We start from the raw sequence: 20809 nt of genomic DNA, 5'->3' as shown, positions 1-20809 counted from the left end.
ATTTTTTTTTTTAAATTTTAATTAAAAAAATTCACCCCCAGGCGGTGGGGGGAGTGGGGGGGCGGCGGGGGGGGGGGGGGGAGGGGCCACTTTTCCTCCATGCTGAGCACATTTCTGCCCCACCAGTGCTGCTGCTGCTGCTACAGCTGGTGTGTGAGCAGGCAAGTCGGCAGCAGACATGGAACAGGTTGGGGCTGCACACAGGTTCCTGCCAGTACCATGGGCTTGGAGCTAGCAGCTGCTGCTGCCTAGAAAGGCAGTCCAGCACAGAAGCGCCCCAGCACCACTGTGTGCCCACAGGGTGGCAGGACACACCACAGGCAGGCAGTGCAAAGCAGGCACAGGGACCAGATCAGGGCTGCACATGCATCTGGCTGATCTGCTCTGGCAGGGGTGAGCCCAAAGCAGAAGCAGGATGCACTGGGGCTGTGCACTGCTGATGGTTGCAGGGAGATATGGCACGGTATATGGGCTCTGGGAAGTTGTGGGGTGGGTGCCGACCAGCTCAGGGGGGCATGCACAGGATGCTCCCATGCATACCTAAACGTACGCACAAACCCCACAACCACACCCTCTCCCCACACAATCACAAACCGCACACCCACCAACACCCTCTACAGACCCCATGCCACCCACACCTCTCTCTACATGTACCCCCCCACACACACCCACAAGCCTCTGGGAGGAGCCCCACCCACTGTTACCTGCACACACCCCACCACACACACACACATGCCCTCCTCCATGCACCCCACAACCCATACCCACCTACACAATCCCCCACAAACACCCTCCAACAAGCTCCCCCAGCCACCAACATCCACACATACCCCCATACCACACACACATCCCCTAACAAACCCCATACACCCCACGCTTCCACACCCCTGCAATATACAAGAGTAAGATTTCATTTTGAGTTGTTATACAATCACTTCTATTTACATGACACAAACATGCACAAATCAGCACAAAAATATCTTTTAAAATAAAAATATGTTATTGTGGATACTTGATTTTTAGTATACAGTTTGTTTTTTTTCCAGTTCCAAGATAGCAAACCCGCTTCCCAAAAGGAGTACTTCCAGGGCCAGGGCAGGGATTTCTGGTAGCAAAAGTCAGGGGCTAGGGGGCAGGACTTCTGGTCCCAAGATGACAACCAGGGGGCAGGGCTACCCTTGTGGCTCTCAACAGCTTGCCAAAACTCGTTAAGTGGCCCTTCAGCCAAAACAATTGCCTGCCCCAGCTTTATGTCCATTTTTTCTCCAGGTAAAGAATAATATATTTAGTTACTAAGTGAATTAAAATAACTAATGCATTTAGTCTTTTGAAATGTACTGCTTGTAAGCTAATTTATATTTATGCAAGAAGTCATAGAGTTATTATAACTATGCTTACTATTTAATTATCTGTTACTGTTTGTTTTTAAGTAGTGAGCCCATCACAGACCGGGAAACTCTAGAAACTCATAACAAAATAGAAAGTCTATGGTTCAAAGAACTATTATTTATCAACTGAAATAAATTGCAGCATGTTAGTATTATACTCTTTTGACAATGGATGCCTTGAATAGTAAGTGTGATTTTATTATCTCCCAATAGCATACTTGTTAAGCTTTGCGGATTTTGTGAGTTTTAGGGAGCTAAAGCAGAGCCAATTGGCCAGTGTAAACTGAGTGAGCTGTTGAGTAGTTAAGTATCATCAGGCAGTAGGGAAATGACTGGCTTGTTTAACAGTTCCAGACTTTTTTCCAAAGTTCATTAAATTTAGAATTTTAGAAACAAAAGTGTAATTTTTTTTAGCTGAATTACACTTGTATGTATTTGCAACCTCAAAGACTTTTTTGGGAAAACTTCTGTCTCAGATGTATTGAAGCATTAAATTGGGTTGGCATATAACGCCCACAGTAGAGTCCTGTTTTATTACTTCTTAATGAGGCCTATCAATATGGGGATTCCCTTCTGCAGATTTTATCAAATATAGAAAGTGTATAAGAATGAAGAGAGAGGGAAAAGGAGAAAAGTTATATCTGAATGAGATGCAGAAGGAATGGAATGGAACAGAGGGGAAAAAAGAGGTTTTTATCCACAATGAAATTTGAAGCACTCCAACTTTTCTAGCTAATATCTAAGCATTCAGTTTTTCATGCAGGTAAAATAATTTAACTTTCCCTGCACCCTTCTCCACACTTCTCTCGGTTGTCATACACCTTCCCTTAATGCTCTTTCAGGCTTCTGATAACTTTCACCCTCCACTTGAACCCTTCATTTTAAAAGCAAGAAACACATCTCCATGGGGCTCTTCGTAAACCTGTAGTCTCACACATGCAGTTCTTCTCAATCTGCAAATCTGCCAATCTGACACATGGCAAGCATATGGAACACTTGTACATTATTTAGATCTAGAGCAAAAGACCAGGAGACAAGATCTCCCAACACCTCCTATATCGCAAGAAGCATCTCTGGATTCTAAGTACAAGGTCTTCCTTTGTGTCTTCAAGATTTTACTTTGCATTGGAAGAACAAATAGCCCACACCTGGAAAAATTCCTCACAATGGGAAGAAGTGAGGTTATCTACTGAACTATCTACCACCATAAGAAACTTGCTGCCTGAAATGTTATAGATTCTATAGAGGTTATTTTTGCTTCACATACAGCCCCAACCTACAAGTTTAAAATGAACTCTACATTGCAATCTTTCAGTCTTGGCATGAGACTTCTGTGACTGTCACTACTTTTAATTTCTCCTCACTTCTTTTGTTACAGACCATCTGTAAACTAGGGTGGGGATTCCAGGGCCCACAACTTCAGTGGTGGAGGATAAAAGAGAATTATGCACCTCACCAAGGGAGTAGTCTGTCATGAATCAAGATATAGGGCCCCCTAAAACATTACTGCTTTCATTAGTCTATGAGGATGGACCATCAAAACAGATCCCCCACTCCAACAAGAAAGATGAATCCCAACCTCAATGTACAAGAGAAAACAGTCCATTATACAGGCTAAGTTCAAACTGCATAATTTCCCATCCCACTCTGGTAACTGGATTCAAAGTGAGACCAGCTGCAGGAGCTAAAAACAGGAACTCCTTAAGATAGGCTCAAGCTTGTTATGGTAACCAGGAAATCCTTTGCCTGAAGTGGCCGCTTACAAGCAATCCCTGAATTTTCAATGCCCCTGTAAGGAAGAACATGGTTCAAAGTGACTCAGCAGTACAAAAAGGCACCATGTAAAGGAAAACCAGTGCCACCTGAATCCCATTCCAGAGCTCACATACTAAATGGATGCTTCCTGGTGCTGGGGCTCAGGCTGCAATGCCCACATTGCTTGCTTGGGCCAGTCCCAGGCTGTGTTGCAAGTGGTGGCTGCTCAGGCTGGCATCACGGTTTGACTTAGCCTGGATGGGTGAGGTCCCTCTGTTCAATCAGGCATGGGGCAGGGGGGGCATGGACCAGCCCTGCATCATTCATCTTGCCTGTGGTACCAGATGAATCTGACACCCTGGCCTAGAAAATTATGCCAAGAGATCAGGTATGGGGGCTGAACATAGATCTTTTAATGTGTTTCAGATTTTTAGTACCTTTTATATTTTGGGTGAGTCAGTTTCTCTGTTCCCTGGCATCATTAAGTAGGGATCAGGAGGAAAACAGGAGGTAACATAGCTATGCAGGTAATATCTAGTCTAAAGTGTAGAAAATTAACCTCTTAAAAATGGATTTGATAGGATGTATCCATTTAGTATGAGAGTTCTGGAATGGGACTCAGGTGACACTGGTTTTCCTTTACCCAACCTGGCCCCATGGATGGAAGGGGGCATGGCCCAGTCCCAACCTGACTTCAGATCAAGCTGTAATACAGGGCATGGCCTGGCCCTGATCTGGCTGCTCAGGGGGAGGGGGTGTGGCCTAGACCCATGGGGAGAAGTGGGCATGGCCCATGGGTCTTGGGAATTTGATAGCAGGGAGGGTGGCAGTATTAACTGCCACCGTCTCCCATCATAAAATTTCCTAACCCATGGGGAGCACAATAGCCTAGATGTCACAGCTCTGCAGGCCAGAGACTGAGCACCCCTGATCTAGGCCATAGCTACAGGTACCAGGAAGTGGCAAAAAACCCTAATACATTCAACTCCAAGGAAAAACAAACAAAATACTGAACTGTAGGGTGCACTCACCTCTAAGCAAAGCACTTCTACGTCACTTTTTTTTGCATGGAAAATGAGGATTGGGACTTTTTGCAGTCTGGAAAAAATACTTCCTTCCCAAATGCAACCAAAGAACTGTCTGTCCTATACAATGAGCTGGAAATAAAGTCTCATAAAATTGTCTCTGCTGCTGCTTTTTTGTTTATGGACACTTGTTCTTTTACCCACATCAGCCCTTGCTTTTGGGGCAAGGGGAAATCTTGGCCTTTAAAGCAATAAACTCTCTATTTTTACTAAGCTGAGTTTTGAAGTCAAGAGTCTTCCCAAAAGGCGCTATCATATTTCTGAGAGAAATAACAGGTGATGTCATATCCCTCTATCACTGCAACAAATGTGACCAGCTGTGGCAGTAGAGGCTACCTGAAATGAAATGAGGGACTTTCCTGCTGACATGCTTCAAAGACCTGAGTCCTAAGGGCCTTGACTAAGGCACTCATTGCATATATGGTCTCTCTAAATCTCCCACTATAAAATCATGGTGCCCTGGTGAGAGGAGAGAAGAGTTCTTGTCCACTTACCCAAGTCCTCGGCCTCTTTTCCCAGACTACCAAGGATGCTAATTGTAACTGATATTCAAAACAACCTTCATTAAAACCATCTAATTATTGGAAAAAAAGGTTGTTGCACAGATGTTATATTTACAATGCAAGAAACAAATGTGCAGCTGACTGCATAACAAAAGGCAGGTATTTTGAAGAAGAATGTATTCCATTTGATAGGTTTTCCAAGGCCACCAACAATTCGTTTCTATCAATGCAAATTTTCCATTAGAAATGTTTCTGGGAGAGAGAGTAGTACAGGCATTCAGTTTACAACTGCACCCTCTCCCCTCTAACTTGTCCTTCATCAAACCAGGGTGATCCTGGTCTGGGGGTAGTTGGGAGGTGAGGGGAAGGGGCAGCGGCTGCTCCAGTCTTCTCATTTCCAAGGGGGCTAAAGCAGTGGGACAAAAACTCCACACACTCCTCACACTATGGTCCCAAGCTGCTCCTTCATCTGGTGCCCAGGAGCTGAGTGGACTGAGCAGCACAGCAAAGACCCTGCCCACTGTTCACACTGGGGACAATAGCCTGAGGAGTGGCTGGGGAACAGTGGGTGGCTGCTCCTCCTCTCCGTTCCTAGTTTATGGGAGGAGCAGGAGCAGCTTACCCCCATGCCTTCTCCAGACTTAGGTCTAGGGAAGGCAAAGAAGCCTTTCTTCACCATTCAACTGCTTCCAAAACTGGGAGAGGGCAAACATCAGCTGCTCCCCTCAGATTCCCAAAACAGGGGTGACCCCAGTCTCAGAAGATGCAGAAAACATTTTCCTGCTGCTCAACTCCTCCTGATCCCCAGAAGGGGTCAAGCAGCAGATAAGCATTTAGGCATTCTTCTCCTGGGAGAAACTGTGAACACTTGCACACATGGTTTCTACCAGGAGACCTCTGCTTCTCTCAGTAGATACATAACTCCTTATTTGGCGTAAGTCTATCCTATCCATGCAGCGGTCCAATAAAAGATATCACCCACAAAAATCCTTGTCTCTTGCATATTTCCTGGACCATCATGGCTACAACATCATTCCAACACTACCAACTGGAGACAATAGTCAGTCTTTAATAACCATGGCAATATTTAAACAAATGTCCTATGGACTGGATCCTTTAAATTTTTATCAAACTACCTTATAATAGTAATACTTCACACACATATACCATTTTTCATTTTTATGGAGCACCTGACAATTTAGATAATAAATACCAGAAAAATAACAAGTAAAAGAATTTTAAGAAACTTTAAAAAAATTTAAAAAGATTAACACCAAAAAATTCCAAGTCAAAACTGGCTTCTTCCCATTCATTCAGTGTAACAGCACTTACTAGTGTCACAATAATTTATTTTGAACATTTGCCTCCAATTTTATTCAAATAGGAAGGATTTCATGTATCTGTCACCCGTGAGACAAAGACAGGAATATATGGAAAACTTGTAAACTACACCCTACCCTCAACACACTTGTCAATTAATGAACAAGAACCGCTAAAAGACTTTTTTATATTTAAATCTTCTTGGTGCTTTTTTCTTCTTTCAAACACCATGGAGGTAGAGCAAGGATTTTCTGCTACATTTAGTTGGGAGCAAATTTTTAAAAGAAGTTATAAACCCCTGAACAAAATTTATCAAAGCCATGTCAACCCTTCCATGAATTCAGCAGTCCAAAATGTGCCACTTTATATTGTTGGTAAAATGAATGGATTTCTCCTCTGGCTGGGAAATTCTCAAGAAGCATCTTGTCTCCCACATAAAAGGGTTATTTATTATAGCAGTTAATACAGTCAGGAAACAACGTCATGGCCTCATGTTAAAAAAAAAGTCAGCATCAAAACAAAGCCTGGCCCCTTTGCAAGTGAGCTCATGGCACTTTTCACTCCATTTCTGTTTTATAGTATGTTGCTATTTCCCCTCCTCCCCTAACTTTTCGCAAAAGTACCTTGCAGCAGCCAATATGTGGCACAGCTTAAGTACTTACTTGCTCTCTTTCCCCTCCTCCCCAAATTTCCACAGAACACATGGTTTTAATTATACACTGTATTATACACAAACGACACACGAGAAGGCTGTGCTAACTCCAGCATCTCCATGCTTGTGGGAGCTGAACTTGCAGTCACACTATCCAGCCTGAAGGATTTCTGTTAGAGATGGACAAGCCTTGGCAGGGCTGGGAGGGGGGTGAGTGACAATCTGAATATCCGGCTTCTGCTTACTGAGGAAAAAAATTGCAACAACAAGGGGGGTGGGGAAGGGAGACAGGGAGGTGCATCTTACACAGGCCTATTTGCTGTGCATTGGGAATGCAGGCCAGTGCCGACCAAGTACAGCTAAAAGCCCCCCTTCATATGGGGGCCACTAAGTGTACATCAAGTGATCGCGGGGGAAAACTAAAAAAGAAAACAGGGACGGAAGTGAAGGTTCAAAAGGAGCACAGCGAGGGGCGGGGAGTTAAATTTTATTTACATTTTCCATATTCCAAGCCAAATTAGCCAAAACAAATTCCAAATCTGAGTTAGTCCAAAACCATAAGTGGCCCTACTACTGGCAAACATCCTCCACCCCCATCTGGGGCTTCAGATGTTCCCAAAACCTTTGGTGGGCACCCTACTTGCAGGCCCAAGCCTGGAGGCCTGGGGTTTGATGCCCCCCTGAGTTTTGCTTGCCCTTAGCCATAAGGTCCCAGGAGCAAGCTAGGGAGAAGTCTCCCATTTCCATAAAGTGAGCATAAAGCCAAGGTTAACTATGCATTACCTATGCAGGTACTATCCCACGCCAGCAGAGACGTCTTCCCCAGGTGCAGCTAGGAAGCCAAACACACCACACAGCACCCACTGGCCCAAGGGGCTGGCCCATAGGACAACAGCCCCCCAGTCGCCAGGAGACCCCAGGCCAGAGCCTCCCTCCTGTTCTGGCCGATCTCTAGTGTGTCCCATGCAGGATGACGACTGTCCTGTCACTGAGTGGCAGCACATACTCTCCTGGCTCTTTCCTATAGTCCCCTCAGCTGCTTGGCACCAGCACCTTGGCAGGTCCCTGCTGCTCTTGTTTTCTCTCCGACCTGACTTCTTCCCTCCCGCCGCCAGCCGCGCCAGGGACAGGGAGGTGGCCTCCGCGCCCGCCTCACCCCACACACAAACTCCCTTCCTAGGAGCTGCCAGCGGCAGAAAGGCTCCGGCGATACTTTGTCCCAGGAAACAGAGCAACCCCCCGGCAAGAGGCGCACGGGACAGAAGGGAAAGACCCTTCCCGGGGTGGATTGAGCTGGCCGGGGGTGGCGGGAGACGCGCCTCGCAGCCAGGGAAAGGGACCCCCCCCACACTCCGGCGCCACAGCTCCAGCTCCCTCCGTGCGGGCAGCGGGTGGGACATGGCCGGGCACCGCCTGCGCTTCCCGCTCCGCAGCGGGCACATCCCACGCGCCTTCGCGCACGTGGGCGCACACACACTAGTCCGCCCCGACGCGGGTGCACGCCCCGCCCCGGCCCGCACCTTTTGCTGAGCGGCCGGACCCGCACGGCCACCTTGACATTCGCCATGTCCCGCCTCAGTCCGAAGGAGAGAAGCCGCCGCCCGCGCCCCGGCTCCGCATCCCAGCCCCGGAGCGCCCCGGGGAGGGGAGGGGAGGGAGAGGCGTCCCCGCCCGGCCCCGGAGGAGGAGGACCCTGGCGTGCCCCGCCCGAGGGGAGGGGGCTGCTGCTGCGCCCGCGCCGGGGACGCCGCACTTACTTGCAACCCAAGAGACTCCCCCCCCGCCTTCGCCGGGCCTCTTCGCCCCTTGCCCTTCCTTAGGTTCCCGGGGAACCGGGCACAGGCCTATTTGTGACCTTTCAAAACACGGCCACGGCCCACCCAGTTTCTTACTAGCCTCCCTCAGGCGTGGAAGCTACAGGGAAAGGGGCCAACAGGTGCAGTCTAAAAGGGGTGCTTGGGGGGAGGGGGCTGACCCCCCTTAAGAGACAAGAGCTCCCCTGTAAGATCTGAAAATCAAACCTGGGGACTCTAGTCCATGGGATTGCTCCATCACTTAGGTGGACTTGTTAATCAATGAACTGGTTTAACTTAGTGTGAAACCCCGCCCAAGGGTCGAAACGTAATTCCAACCCTGAACAGATTCCCTGGGACAAATGACAGCAGTGGGGACAGGAAGCCAAGGCATTGGTGAGCAGGCATCCAGCTCTCAAGTTGCAGCCACAGCCTGGCTCTGATAAGATTCAAGGACTGTTGTGGATGGCAGCTTGTCTTGAACCAGCTGTATAGTTGGGAGGGATGGAGGCAAGCTTTGAGGTACCAAATACCTTTTCTCAGGTCATGACTATACCATTGGTGCAATAAAAAAAAACTATCACCCATAAACATCTTTGCCTTTTGCATTTTACCTGGACCATCGCTGCCAACCAGGGGTGGATCTAGGATTTTACAAATGGAGGGGTGCAGGTGATGAGGGGCATCATCACCTATAACCCAACACATTTTTTCTTCAGGCAAGAAAGAAACCAGAAGCTTCACTAGGGGCTTAAGGCTGGATTATTCAATTTTAAGATGGAGTCCAAAAACAAATTTAACTTTATAGGAATGAGTTAAAAACAGTGTGCAGGCCTTTGAAATAGGAGCTACATTACCAGGAATAGATCAAACAGACAGCAGGATTGCAAAAAAAAGGGGTAGTTTGATTAGTGGAACATCAAGAGCATTAAAAAGGAGAGAGGGTCATTCAAACACCTGTGGAATTAATAGTTGAGAAGGAATCAGGTAGATTTTAATGAGCCGTGAATTGACTCCCTTGCTGCTGCCTGAACAGAAATACTGCTGCCACTGTGGGAAGTTGGCTTTAAACTCTGGGTGAAGCAGGATTCAAAGGGAGGTGTAACTGCACCAGTGCATCCACCCCTGCTGCCATTTAGCCCTGACTCCAACAGTACCACAAAGAATGGTAGAGTCCTTCCCATGGGCTGCTGACATGACAGAGGCTTTCACTTCTGGCTGCTGCCTGCTAATTTGAACTGTGCTTATGATCAAGCATGTTAATTTACAAAAATTATTATTCACCCTCAGTGGCTTCCTTATAAAGTATGTCATGTTTGGAATCAAAATTACCAACCCAGTCCTGTATCCAAAACCTGACTGCGGCTAACTGAGGGAATACATCCCTCAGATACACCCTCTTCCTTTCAAGCGGTTGGGGCCAACCTTTTGGGCAGGTGTGCCACAAATTAGCCCCACACCAGCTCCGAGTGCCACTCGCATTTGCTTCCCCTGCCTGATTTGCTGCTCTGTGTTCTGCATCCTGCCCTGTGCTCTCTGCCTGATTTGCTGTGCCTCCTGTCCTCTCAACTAATCTGCCAAATGCTACACAAAGAGGCTGTCTGTGCCACTTGTGGCACAGGCGCTACAGGTGGACCACCCCTGCTTTAAAGCATCAGCTACTTGCCACTATCAGAGACAGGATACAGTACTAGGTGGATCTTTGAACTGAAGCTGTATGGCAGCAGCTAGCCATGTTAGTCTGTAGTCATGTAGAAAGCAGGGTAGATCTGCACCTTATAGAGCAGAGGTGGACAATTATTTTGGGCAGAGGTCTGCTTACTGAGTTTTGGCAAGCCATTGAGGGCCGCATGACAGGCAGCCAGGGGCAGATAAATATTAATTTTCTAAATTTTTAGCAGTCCCACGGGCCAGATGGAATGGAGTAACCAAAGTATACAGTAACCAGTTACACGCGTGCGTGCACGCGCGCGCGCACACACACACACACACACAGCATCTGATAAAATGAACTACAGATCAAGAAAGCTTGTGCTCACTTGTTGAAGGTGCATGCTTACTCATGCTCTCTCTCTGCTTTAGTTCATATTTATAACATATTTGAGGAGGACAGCAAACTTCCTAACACTTGCAGCTGTGAAACAGTAAAAGAGCTGTAGAGCACAAAACTTTAAAGATATGCATGCCCCATTGTCCATGATCCATGCACAGAAGCCCAACTTCAAAAGCCACATTTAAATTGCTCAGGAGCTGCCCTTTGCCCATGTGTGCAAGATGCCATGCTCACAGTCCCTTTTCTGGCAGTTGCAAGAAAAAAACCCATCAAAATTGGTACTGCTGTCCCTGGGGAATGCCCATGCCACATGTGCTTTGGGGCCCTGGGGGCCTCCTGGAGCTGCAGCTGTGGCAGAAAGCCTGGCTGGCAGCTGGAGCACAGCTCCAGTCATCCAGATTCTGGTTTTGGGCAGTGTGCACTGCCCCACTTCTTTTCAGTGTGAATTTTTTTGACCTTGGGTGATCCCAGAGTCAAACTGTACCCTCCCCCCGCCCTCCCCATTGCAAGGTAGCAGTATGGGGAACACCTGTATGTGTGCTTGTCTGGACGTGGCCATAGATTTCAAATAGGAATCCATAGGGTTAAAAACACCCTGCCCTGTCGTGCTCTTTTTCAGTTCTTTGCAACGAAATAATTACTCTATTATTTTTCTGTAGTTAAAAATCAAGTGAAAACTAAGAGCTGACATTTTCTAAGGGGTGCCTCAATTCTAGCGAGGGGTGCCTTGAGTCTAAAAAGATTGAAATCCACTGGCCTAGGCCATGGTCTGGTGATTAGGACACTTTACTGGGAAGTAGGTTCAAACCTAGGCAAGTACCCTAATCACTAAGCTTTTAAGCTAAAAGATAGGAAGGCCACTATCCTCCTGTTCTCTCACACGTACTAGTGAGGCTTCCTCAAAATTAGTTAATATCTAAAATCTGCGCAAGTGGTCTGAATTACCACTTGCACAGCTAAAGTGGGCCATGCAAGTACAACTTGTCCATCTAAAAGTAGAATACGATTTGGGCTTTCAGTGGCATACAGTCTGTTAATGTAATCACTCATTCACATTCTGGAGAGAGAGAAAGAGAGCATGTGCTCACACATGTGTGGGAGCTTATGCACACATATATGCATATTTTTGCTATTTAAAACTTTTCTCCAGGAACACTGCACTTAAATTCCAAGGTGATATCATACTTGATATCAACAAGAGTGATCAGTCACGTATTTATTGCATATTTATAAGATTTTTGTTCTCAGTTCAAATAAATTACACATGTACATTGCTTTGCCATTTAACTGCAATGCAATTCTATTCACAGTGTAAATACGCATACATTGTCTAACTGAAGTTTCTCTCCTAAGCACACTGCCACAGACTCCTGAGCCCTAAAAAGCACCTCTTAAAAACAGTTAAACCTAATTAAAGAGTTAATATCACAATACAGACAATTCTCTGTAGAGGTCTATATGTCTGGCATACAGGTTCCACAGGTTTTTCTGGCTCATCATCCAAACAAAAGATTTAAAACTGACCACCCAACCAGCACTTGTCATTTTCTGCACTATTCTTATCCTTGAACATATGGATGAGTTAGTGTGTAAATGCCAGTGACAAATAGGAAAATATAGCATTACTACTTTATGACCCATTGTCCTTTTACCAATAATTGGGAAAAGCCAAAGAACTGATGTAATCATTTGTATATGGAATGAATATAGACCATTTTAAGGATTTAATAATTATTGCTGTAAATGAAGAACAGCCCATAACTGTTTTCAGGATTTTCATAATTAAAATGAAATACATTTTTTACCCCAAACTACCAGCCAATGTATCAGAGCAGAAAGAATTAGAGGGAAACAACAGGTCTGTAGTGTAAGTACAATACTGGAGTCAGGAAACATGGACTCTGTGCAGACTGACAGTGCGACTTCAGAGCAGATCACAAACTTGTAATAAAATCTTGGCTTCGTGGCAGTCAATGTAACTTTTTCCACTGATTTCAGTGGGGATAGGATTTGGCTTGCTATGGCTATTTCCATTTATGAAATGGCAGTAAACCCACCTACCTCAGACACTGTGAGACTTTAGGCTCCAACAGTGCATTGAAATAAAAGTCAGGAGCACCACCAACTCCAGTGTACATAAACTGGACGACATGCCTTACCTGAATAAATAAGTCAGTATATTTGGCTTTCTCTTTCCAGATCTACACTCATAAAAGTCACAGAAAATGTTGAGAGAGAGAAGTAGCTAGCTGTGTTATTCTGAAGTCAGACAGAAGTCAGGGTAGATATGCACCTTATAGATTAACTTGTCAGGCTCCCAAATTTCCATACCTGTGGGGAGCCCCCCTAGCTGGATCTGGAATGTGGAGCTGTTATTGGGCCCACGGGGCCAGAAATTTGGTGGCAGGAGAAATGGTCTCCCAGGCCAGAGCTCTGGGAGTCAGGTGTGCCTTTGAGACAGTTCCAGGGTGTCCTCATGCTTTAAGGAGTGCCCTTCAGTCCCAAGCCCCTCTCTGCCATCTGTTTCTGACCACTGAGAACAGACTGAGATGCTCCAAAAGTCACCTCCCAGACCAAAGACTCTTCAGCTTTATGCGCCTCACCTAGGTCTTCTCAGGTCTTAGCAGAAGGGATTTTGATAGCTAGAAGGATCATACTCTTGTCCAGTCATATACTCAGGTATGATGGAGTCGTTCCCCCCGCCCTTTCCTTGGAAGAGGCCTGTCTGTATGGTCAAATCATGTTTACCCACTGACTGTAGAAAGTTAGAAAAGATATAAAAAGGATTTAATATGAAACCCAAGATCAAACATAAGAAGTCAGTAACTGTATGTTGAGATATAGACAGAGATATAAGAATAAACAAAAAAAAAGAGACTATCAGAACAATAATCTGATTTTACACTGTATCTTAAACCTAAGAATGCAGCCCCTACTTAACTCAACGGTTAGAAAACAGCTCTGGCTCTGGCCTTCCTGTCAGGACATGCTGCAGCTTTTCCTGGCAGTTTTTTCAAACAGCCCACTGGCTGAGGGACTAAAGTCATTCCTTATGCCAGGGAACAAACTATAGACAAATGCTGGCAAGGCTTAAGTATAGTTTCTTATCTGGCTATTAGCATACATTTTCCACTGGATTACTGGGGACCCCAAACTAAGCATATAACTTCCCGCCCCACAAGCAGAGCTGGCCTTAGGGAAAATGGCACCTTGTGGCATTGCTGCAGGCAGAGGCAGGTGGGCAGAAACACAGTCTGGCAGGGAGGTGGAACAGCACTGTGCTGCTGCTTGCACTGTCTGACCCAGCTCCTCCTAAGCAGCAGCTGGAGGAAGTGAGGCAGGCTGGGCTTGGCAGACCTCTTCCTGCAGGGGGTGGGGGGAGAGAACACTGCTGTGAGTGCAAGCTGCTCACATGGGCATGTGTGCATGCATATGTGTGTGGTGCCCCCTGACTACAGCGCCCTGAGTGGTTGCCCATGTCACCCACCCCTAAGGCCATCTCTACCCACAAGAGTATTGGTTTAGCAGACCAGAAGTCTTTCTTGTTTTAATTATGGGAAGAAAATTTGCACCCTTCCAAATATGAAGATTACTAATCCAATATCCTAGATACTCTCACTTAAGTTCTCCTACTGCGCAAAATGTCCCTTCCTGAATATCCACGTGTCATTTTCAGCACAGGCTTCTTTTAAGATGTAAATTGATTGAATGCTTCAGATCACATATTTGATATTTGATCACATATTTGACACATACCTATGTCAGATGCTAATTCCCAGACACAATTACTTCTCAAGTGTGAATAGGTGAAAAACGCTCAAGTCAATCATTACCCTACTAAAGAGTCCTGCCCTAATATAAAAAATATATCAAAATTACACGTATATTAAATACCACAATTTATACAGACATGATAAAACTAAATGCAGCTTGATGCTTCAGCTTGATATAGCATACATAAGATTACACATGCCATATCAGCCAAACAAACTCAAGAAAACATGTATAACATACCACAAAAACATCAAAATATTTTAAGCTAGTGACACCCCCACCTATCAAACAGATAATGTAGAAGTTACTGCCAAGTTGTAGGCCTGCAAGGCCAGTGCTGCACTCTGGATGAATTGGACATTACTATTATATCCAGTTAAAATTACTGAGAACTCTGTGGCAGACAGATGGAATTTGGACATGACAGGGAAGTTATTAATCCTAACCGTAATTTCTAGGACTTTGGCTTTCAGTCTTCTCTGGGCATGTCTACATGTCGCTGTATGACGACATTGCTACAGTGTCATGCTTTAGTACTTACTTTTGGAAGTACTAAAGCACAGCACAGTACGGGTGCTTACTGCACCATGTGTGCAGCTCACAGTTGCATCTTGCATCTTGCTGCTACATTGCTGTAGCAGCACTCTATACCTGGGAAGTGCACCGCTACAGTGATGTAACTGTAGCTGGCGATTATGTGTAGACACATTGCCGTAGGGCAATGTGTAGACATGTCTTCTGAAAGTAATACAGAGAAAACACATTTGGACTCATTCTACTCTCAAATGTAGTATCACAAGTTGAACACATTTTTGCTGTTTTCTCATACTAAGGCACTATGATGAATTTATAGGATCAAATGTCAGTTTAAAATTTGCCATCTAGTCAAGAGTCAGAATATATTATGTATTTGGGGGACAACTCTCACCATATGAATAGGAAATAGTTAAATGACTCAGGTTGAGCATGGACGAACATTTACAAGTTAAAATATACATTTTAGAAAAAAAAATCAACTCATTTGCAATAATCTGAAACCAGAAAAAGGGAATATTAGAGTTGAATATGGTCCTTTCACACTTCTAATTATGCTGCCAATCCCAAAGTCTTGTTCTTGACACTCCTCTCAAACATATACACAGTTCACTGATACTATCTTTGAACAACAGTAACACATTTTGGAATTTAACCATTTTATTCTGTAGTAGACCAGATACAACAAATACATTCTTAAAACTATGATCTGAATGTGATCACTATTGTTTTTGTATGGACCACATAATTATCTATTTTTTCTGATTTTAAGTTAGAAAAGGTTATGTAGAATGTGTCAGTAAATATGAATGTTTACTGACAGTTAACAGGTTCATGAAATGTATGTGGCGTTGAGCCACCTAGTGGTTGACTTCATAAAATAAACACTTTAAAATTTTTTAACTAATGGAATTTAAAAAGCTCCACGGGGTTGGATAAAGAGAGGAACCTGATTTGACACTAAGGATTCTGATCTATGGACCATGTCTTGACCACAATACTAAATATGCCCAGAGACATCTTATCTTATATATTACACAAACAGCTGCTCTGCCGTGGAAAGGTACTAAACACATCACTGAAGGACTATCATTGATAAATCTTTTTTTTTTCTTTCACCTGCTGGACACATCAAATGACAAAATGGGGCTGAAGCATCCCAGTGGGGACATGCTGCAGTTGAGAGATCTTGAAGAGCTGGGGGGGGGAGTTTTCTGTTAAAAATGCTGACAATATGCCTAGAAGGAAGACTTGCAGGAACTGGAGGAACTCTGTTGAGCCTGAAACACTGGCAAACCTTGGACCACAGAAAGGTGCATCTCAGGACTTCTGTTATAAAACATCTGTAACTTAAGTTACAAAATAAACAGCCCTAATGTGAGTTACAGAAATATTCTTTTGCTAAACCAGTGTTTCTTGCTTCATGACAATGTCATTGATGTGGTTAATTAGAACTCAGAATGCTTGGCATGGCCTGTGTCAGTAACAGATGGTCTTGGGTATGGGCTTCAGGGTCTAGTTTGGCTGCCTGTCAGCATTTCTCTTTCCACAGAAGAACAGCAAACAAGAGGAGAGATCCTGGGAGTGTAATCTGAAACCTGAGGGCTAGAAATAGTGACTAGGCTCCACCCACATCCAGTTGCCTTAAAATCAGGTGGAACCCAGAAATTTGGTCCCCTTGCAACAGATGAAAGGACTGTACAGTGGAATGGTGGGCCAGGCCTTAAACACATATGGGCATGTCTGTGTGATATTCTAAGGAATTACAGCAGGTTTACCTTTCCTACTTTGATGTGGCAGTTTCTGGAACAATAAACTATTAAGCTTATATTCTTCTCCATTCTTTGATCACCTCTTGGTAATTCAGTTCTCCTACATCAAAAGCAATGAAAGAATAAAGTAAATCACAGTTAGGTCTCCCGCACTAACAATATCCAGGGATAATTGTTTATACTAGTCATAGAAGAAAGCCAAAAAGCATTAATTTTCTAGTAATAATTACAACATTTTAGATAAATATTTCCCTTTATGTAATACCAGCATAAGATTTCAGAAGGAACTGAAGACAATAGGATTTTCCCAACTCAATTAAGCTACAAATAGTAATTTGATTGCTTTTAATGTTTGCTCTTTCACATGAAGAAAAGCTTAAATCTGAAGCACACCGTTTTACCCTTTGTAGTAGGGGAAAGAGCATAAAGTTAAAACACCTGTCCAAAGATACACAATTTACATTAGAACAGAGAACTTCCTGGTTTTGCCAGCCTTACCCTTTTAAGGGGTGTAGGAAGCTGTGAAAGTATGGGTATGAAGTGAACCTTGGGGCCTTCTTCTTAACTATCCACTGAGTAAACCTCTGCAGATATTACAACTAGCTTGAGCAGCAAACTAAGAAAGGAATTACCAGGTGCCTGTAGTTGTGCAGGGACACTGCTCCAACACACTGTAATTACAGTGGGTCAAAGAAGATTCAATTAATTGAGTCTGCTGAAGTGTGCTAATTAGCGCACTCCAGCAGCCTCTGTGTCTCCTGTATTCAGCATCCCTGTGCTTCAAAACAGAGGTGGCGATGCTTTACATAAAACTCATTGAATGAGCTTTAAAGCATCCCTGCTGCCATTTTGAAGCTCGGGGTGCAAAATACATGATATGCTGCGGTCGCTTTAATTAGAGCTGCTCTGAGAGCGGCTCTAATTAATGTGTCCCCCCACGCCATCTCTGGAGCACATGAAAAGATGCCCAACATGTCCTGTTAAACCGGTTTTAAGATTAAATTAAAGCAAAAGGGTTGAAAGGGCACATTTTGTGTGTTGTCTCTTAGATAAGTTGTAATAACTAAGTACCCTTGCCAGTGAAGACCATAAACCAAGATGAAAAGAAAGCAGGATGGTGGGAAGCAGCATCCCACAATGGTGAAGAAAGGAAATAAGAAATCTTCCCTATCAAAAATTGGATTTTTGTTCTTTTGAAAATTACACCTAATTGACACTTTCCAAGATCACAGAACAATTGGTTTCATCCAGTTTCCAAAGTCTCAGTGAAAGGGGTTTGTTTTGGTTCTGATTTTGATCATCTTTATTAATGATTTGTATGGTGGGATTGAGTGCACACTTAGCAAATTTGCAGACAACACTAAGCTGGGTGGAACTGTAGATACTCTGGAAGAAGGACCTGGATAGATTGGAGAAATGATCCACAATAGGTTAGCTGAGATTCAACAAGGACAAGTGCAAAGTCTTGAACTTGGGACGGAATAACTGTATGCACAAATACAGACTGGAGAACAACTTGGTAGGCTATAGTATTGCAGAGAATGACCTGGGAGTTACAGTGGACCATAAGCTGAATGAGTGAAAAACGTGCTCTTGTTGCACAACAAGCCAGTAGCATCTTGGGTTGTATTAACAGGAGTATCACTTGCAAATCAAGGAAAGTGATTCTTCACTCTATTTAGCATAGGTGAGGCCTCACACTCCAAGAAGGATGTGGACAGTTTGGAAAGCGTCCAGTGCAGGGCAGCAAAAATGATTAGGAGCCTAGGAGACCAGATTTGTAAGGAAAGGTTGAATTAAGTTTATTTAACCTAGAGAAGACTGAGCAGGGATGTAATAAGTCTTCAAATACCTGAAGGGTGATTATGGAGAGGACAGAGATAGGCTTTTCTCTGTCGCTAAAGAGGACAGGACTAGGAGCAATGGCGTCACACTGCAGCAGAGAAAATTTAGGCTGAATTATTAGGACTAACTTTTTGACAAAGGGTGATCAGGCACTGGAACTGGCAGAATCTCCATCCTTGGAAACTTTCAAAAGCATGTTAGACAAGATACTTGGCCATGAGAGACTGATGCCACTTGAGTCAGGGGTGGCACGTGCCCCCCAGTGGCCAGTCAGCAACAAAGGCCAATCTTGCCGACTGTGGGGAGGGCCGACGGCCAATTTCTTCATCTGGCGCCCCCACTCCCCAGCTAGTGCTCACAGGGGGGGCACCATCACTCCTGCCTGACCCCCCACCCATCGCCTAAGTGGGGAGCACTGCCTGTCAGGAGGTGCGCAAGCACTCTCAGGGGGTGCACATGCACCCCCTATGCATCACCACTGCACTTGGCTGGGATGATTTACTCAGGGATGACCCTGCCCTGAGCAGGGGCTGAACTAAATGACCTCATGAGGTCCCTCACAGCCCTATTTTCCTATGAAATAAACCAATCTGAGAATGTTTGCTAGAGTAAGGCTTGCATAAATACAGGACATGGACTGGAGGGAAAATTTGAGAACCCAGCAAATTCAATACAAGCTGCTGCTGGGCTGCTTGCTATCCTCCCTCCCCTCTAGGGCCTCTCCAGGCAATATATATGGGCGCCTATATTGCGCTGTCACCGAAGCCAAGCAGATATAAGAATGTTTATTCTTGTGCTTTAGGGTATACACAAATGGTTGGGCTACAGATTGTCTCTTCCCTCTCATCAGCTGCCAACCTACCAAATGCCTGGAATCCAGGAAACAGCCTCCAGCCATGTGCTCAGCCCTTTGGCCCTTATTGCCTTTCATGTAAAAACTGAATATGATTATATTGGAGAATCAGTCAAAGAACAGTATTGACCTTTCATACACTAATATTTACAACCACACTTCCTTCTCTCTGCAAAATACCATTAAACTATTTTGTGTTTAACTCAAAATTTAATGATGAGCAATCTAAGGTAGTCAGCTGCAATGACTATTGGTACAAAAAAGCTTGAAGTATAGGCTAGATAATACAAATTGGGAGTGCAAGAAATCCATGAGTTCTTTTATCAAACCTACTACTGTAAGCAACTTGGATTATTTATTTCTACTAGACTTGTTAAGCCAACCAATTATTCCAATCTGTAAGACAGCATCTCTGCTTTTCTCAATTATAATTTCAAACACATCTTGTGCAAAAACTTCTAGAGTGGTTATCTTAAAATATGTAACATTTATTTTTTACATAGTGGAATCAGAAAGTTGTGTTTTAAGTGATAGATCATTCCACTTAAAATCTTGAAACAATAAGACAGGCAGTACATTTGTTTTTGATGCTCATTTTTCATTCCATTTTTTATCACATAGTTGCTCTTTATTTATAATCCTTGGCTATAATTTTGTGTTAACCGTGCCTTATTTTAAAAAGGACTAATTACTCTACTACTGTGCTTTGTCTCTGGCTTCTTTCTCCACTTTTAAACAATTACATTTAAAAAAAAGTCAGAGAGAAAGAGTACTTTTTTTAACAAGTCAGACATTCAGGCAAGATTGCACAGGAATAGCTGTCCAAATTATAATTGGCTTTTTGACACACACACGCGCGCGCGCTTAGAGCTCTATCACAGAAACCTCCTGGAGTACTGTGTCCAGTTCTGTGTGCCCCACTTCAGGAGGGACGTAGACATCATTGACAGGGTCCAGAGGAAGGCCACCCACTTGATCCGGGGACAACAGGGCAGACCCTACAATGAGAGACTGCGGGACCTGAACCTGTTCAGCCTTCACAAGAGAAGGCTGAGGAGGGACCTTGTGACCGTCTATAAACTCACTAGGGGGGACCAGAAGGGTTTGGGAGAGACCTTGTTTCCCCTAGCACCCCCTGGCATAACAAGGAATAACGGCCACAAGGTGTTGGAGAGTAGGTTTAGATTAGACATCCGTAAGAACTACTTCACAGTTAGGGTGGCTAGGATCCAACTTCCAAGGGAAGTGGTGCTGGCTCCTACCCTGGGGGTCTTTAAGAGGAGGCTTGATGCCTACCTAGCTGGGATCATTTGAGCCCAGTTTTTTCTCCTGCCCAGGCAGGGGGTCAGACTTGAAGATCTACAAGGTCCCTTCCGACCCTACTTCTGATTCTATGATTCTGTGATCCAGTCTCATCTCCTGCTACTACTAGCGACCACATCATAAAACCCACTTCATAAAACTCCAGGGAGGTTGTTTTAG

General features: G+C 44.6%; 1 protein-coding gene across 1 annotated transcript in view; it reads right to left on the bottom strand.

Annotated features, from left to right (window-relative positions):
- STARD9 (StAR related lipid transfer domain containing 9) overlaps positions 1 to 8340 on the bottom strand; it is a 259017-nt gene extending 250677 nt beyond the window's left edge. The window contains exon 1 of the mRNA XM_019519085.1: positions 8224 to 8340. Coding sequence (XP_019374630.1) covers positions 8224 to 8270 — 47 coding nt within the window. The 5' untranslated portion in view covers positions 8271 to 8340. The remainder of the gene's footprint in view (positions 1 to 8223) is intronic.
- Between the last annotated feature and the right edge of the window lie 12469 nt (positions 8341 to 20809).

The sequence above is a fragment of the Gavialis gangeticus genome, unplaced genomic scaffold (assembly GCF_001723915.1).
Source record: "Gavialis gangeticus isolate Ggan-Ray unplaced genomic scaffold, GavGan_comp1, whole genome shotgun sequence".
In the NCBI taxonomy this organism is placed as follows: domain Eukaryota; kingdom Metazoa; phylum Chordata; order Crocodylia; family Gavialidae; genus Gavialis; species Gavialis gangeticus.
Note: the sequence above shows the minus strand (reverse complement) of the source record. Positions and strands in the feature narration are given on the sequence as shown.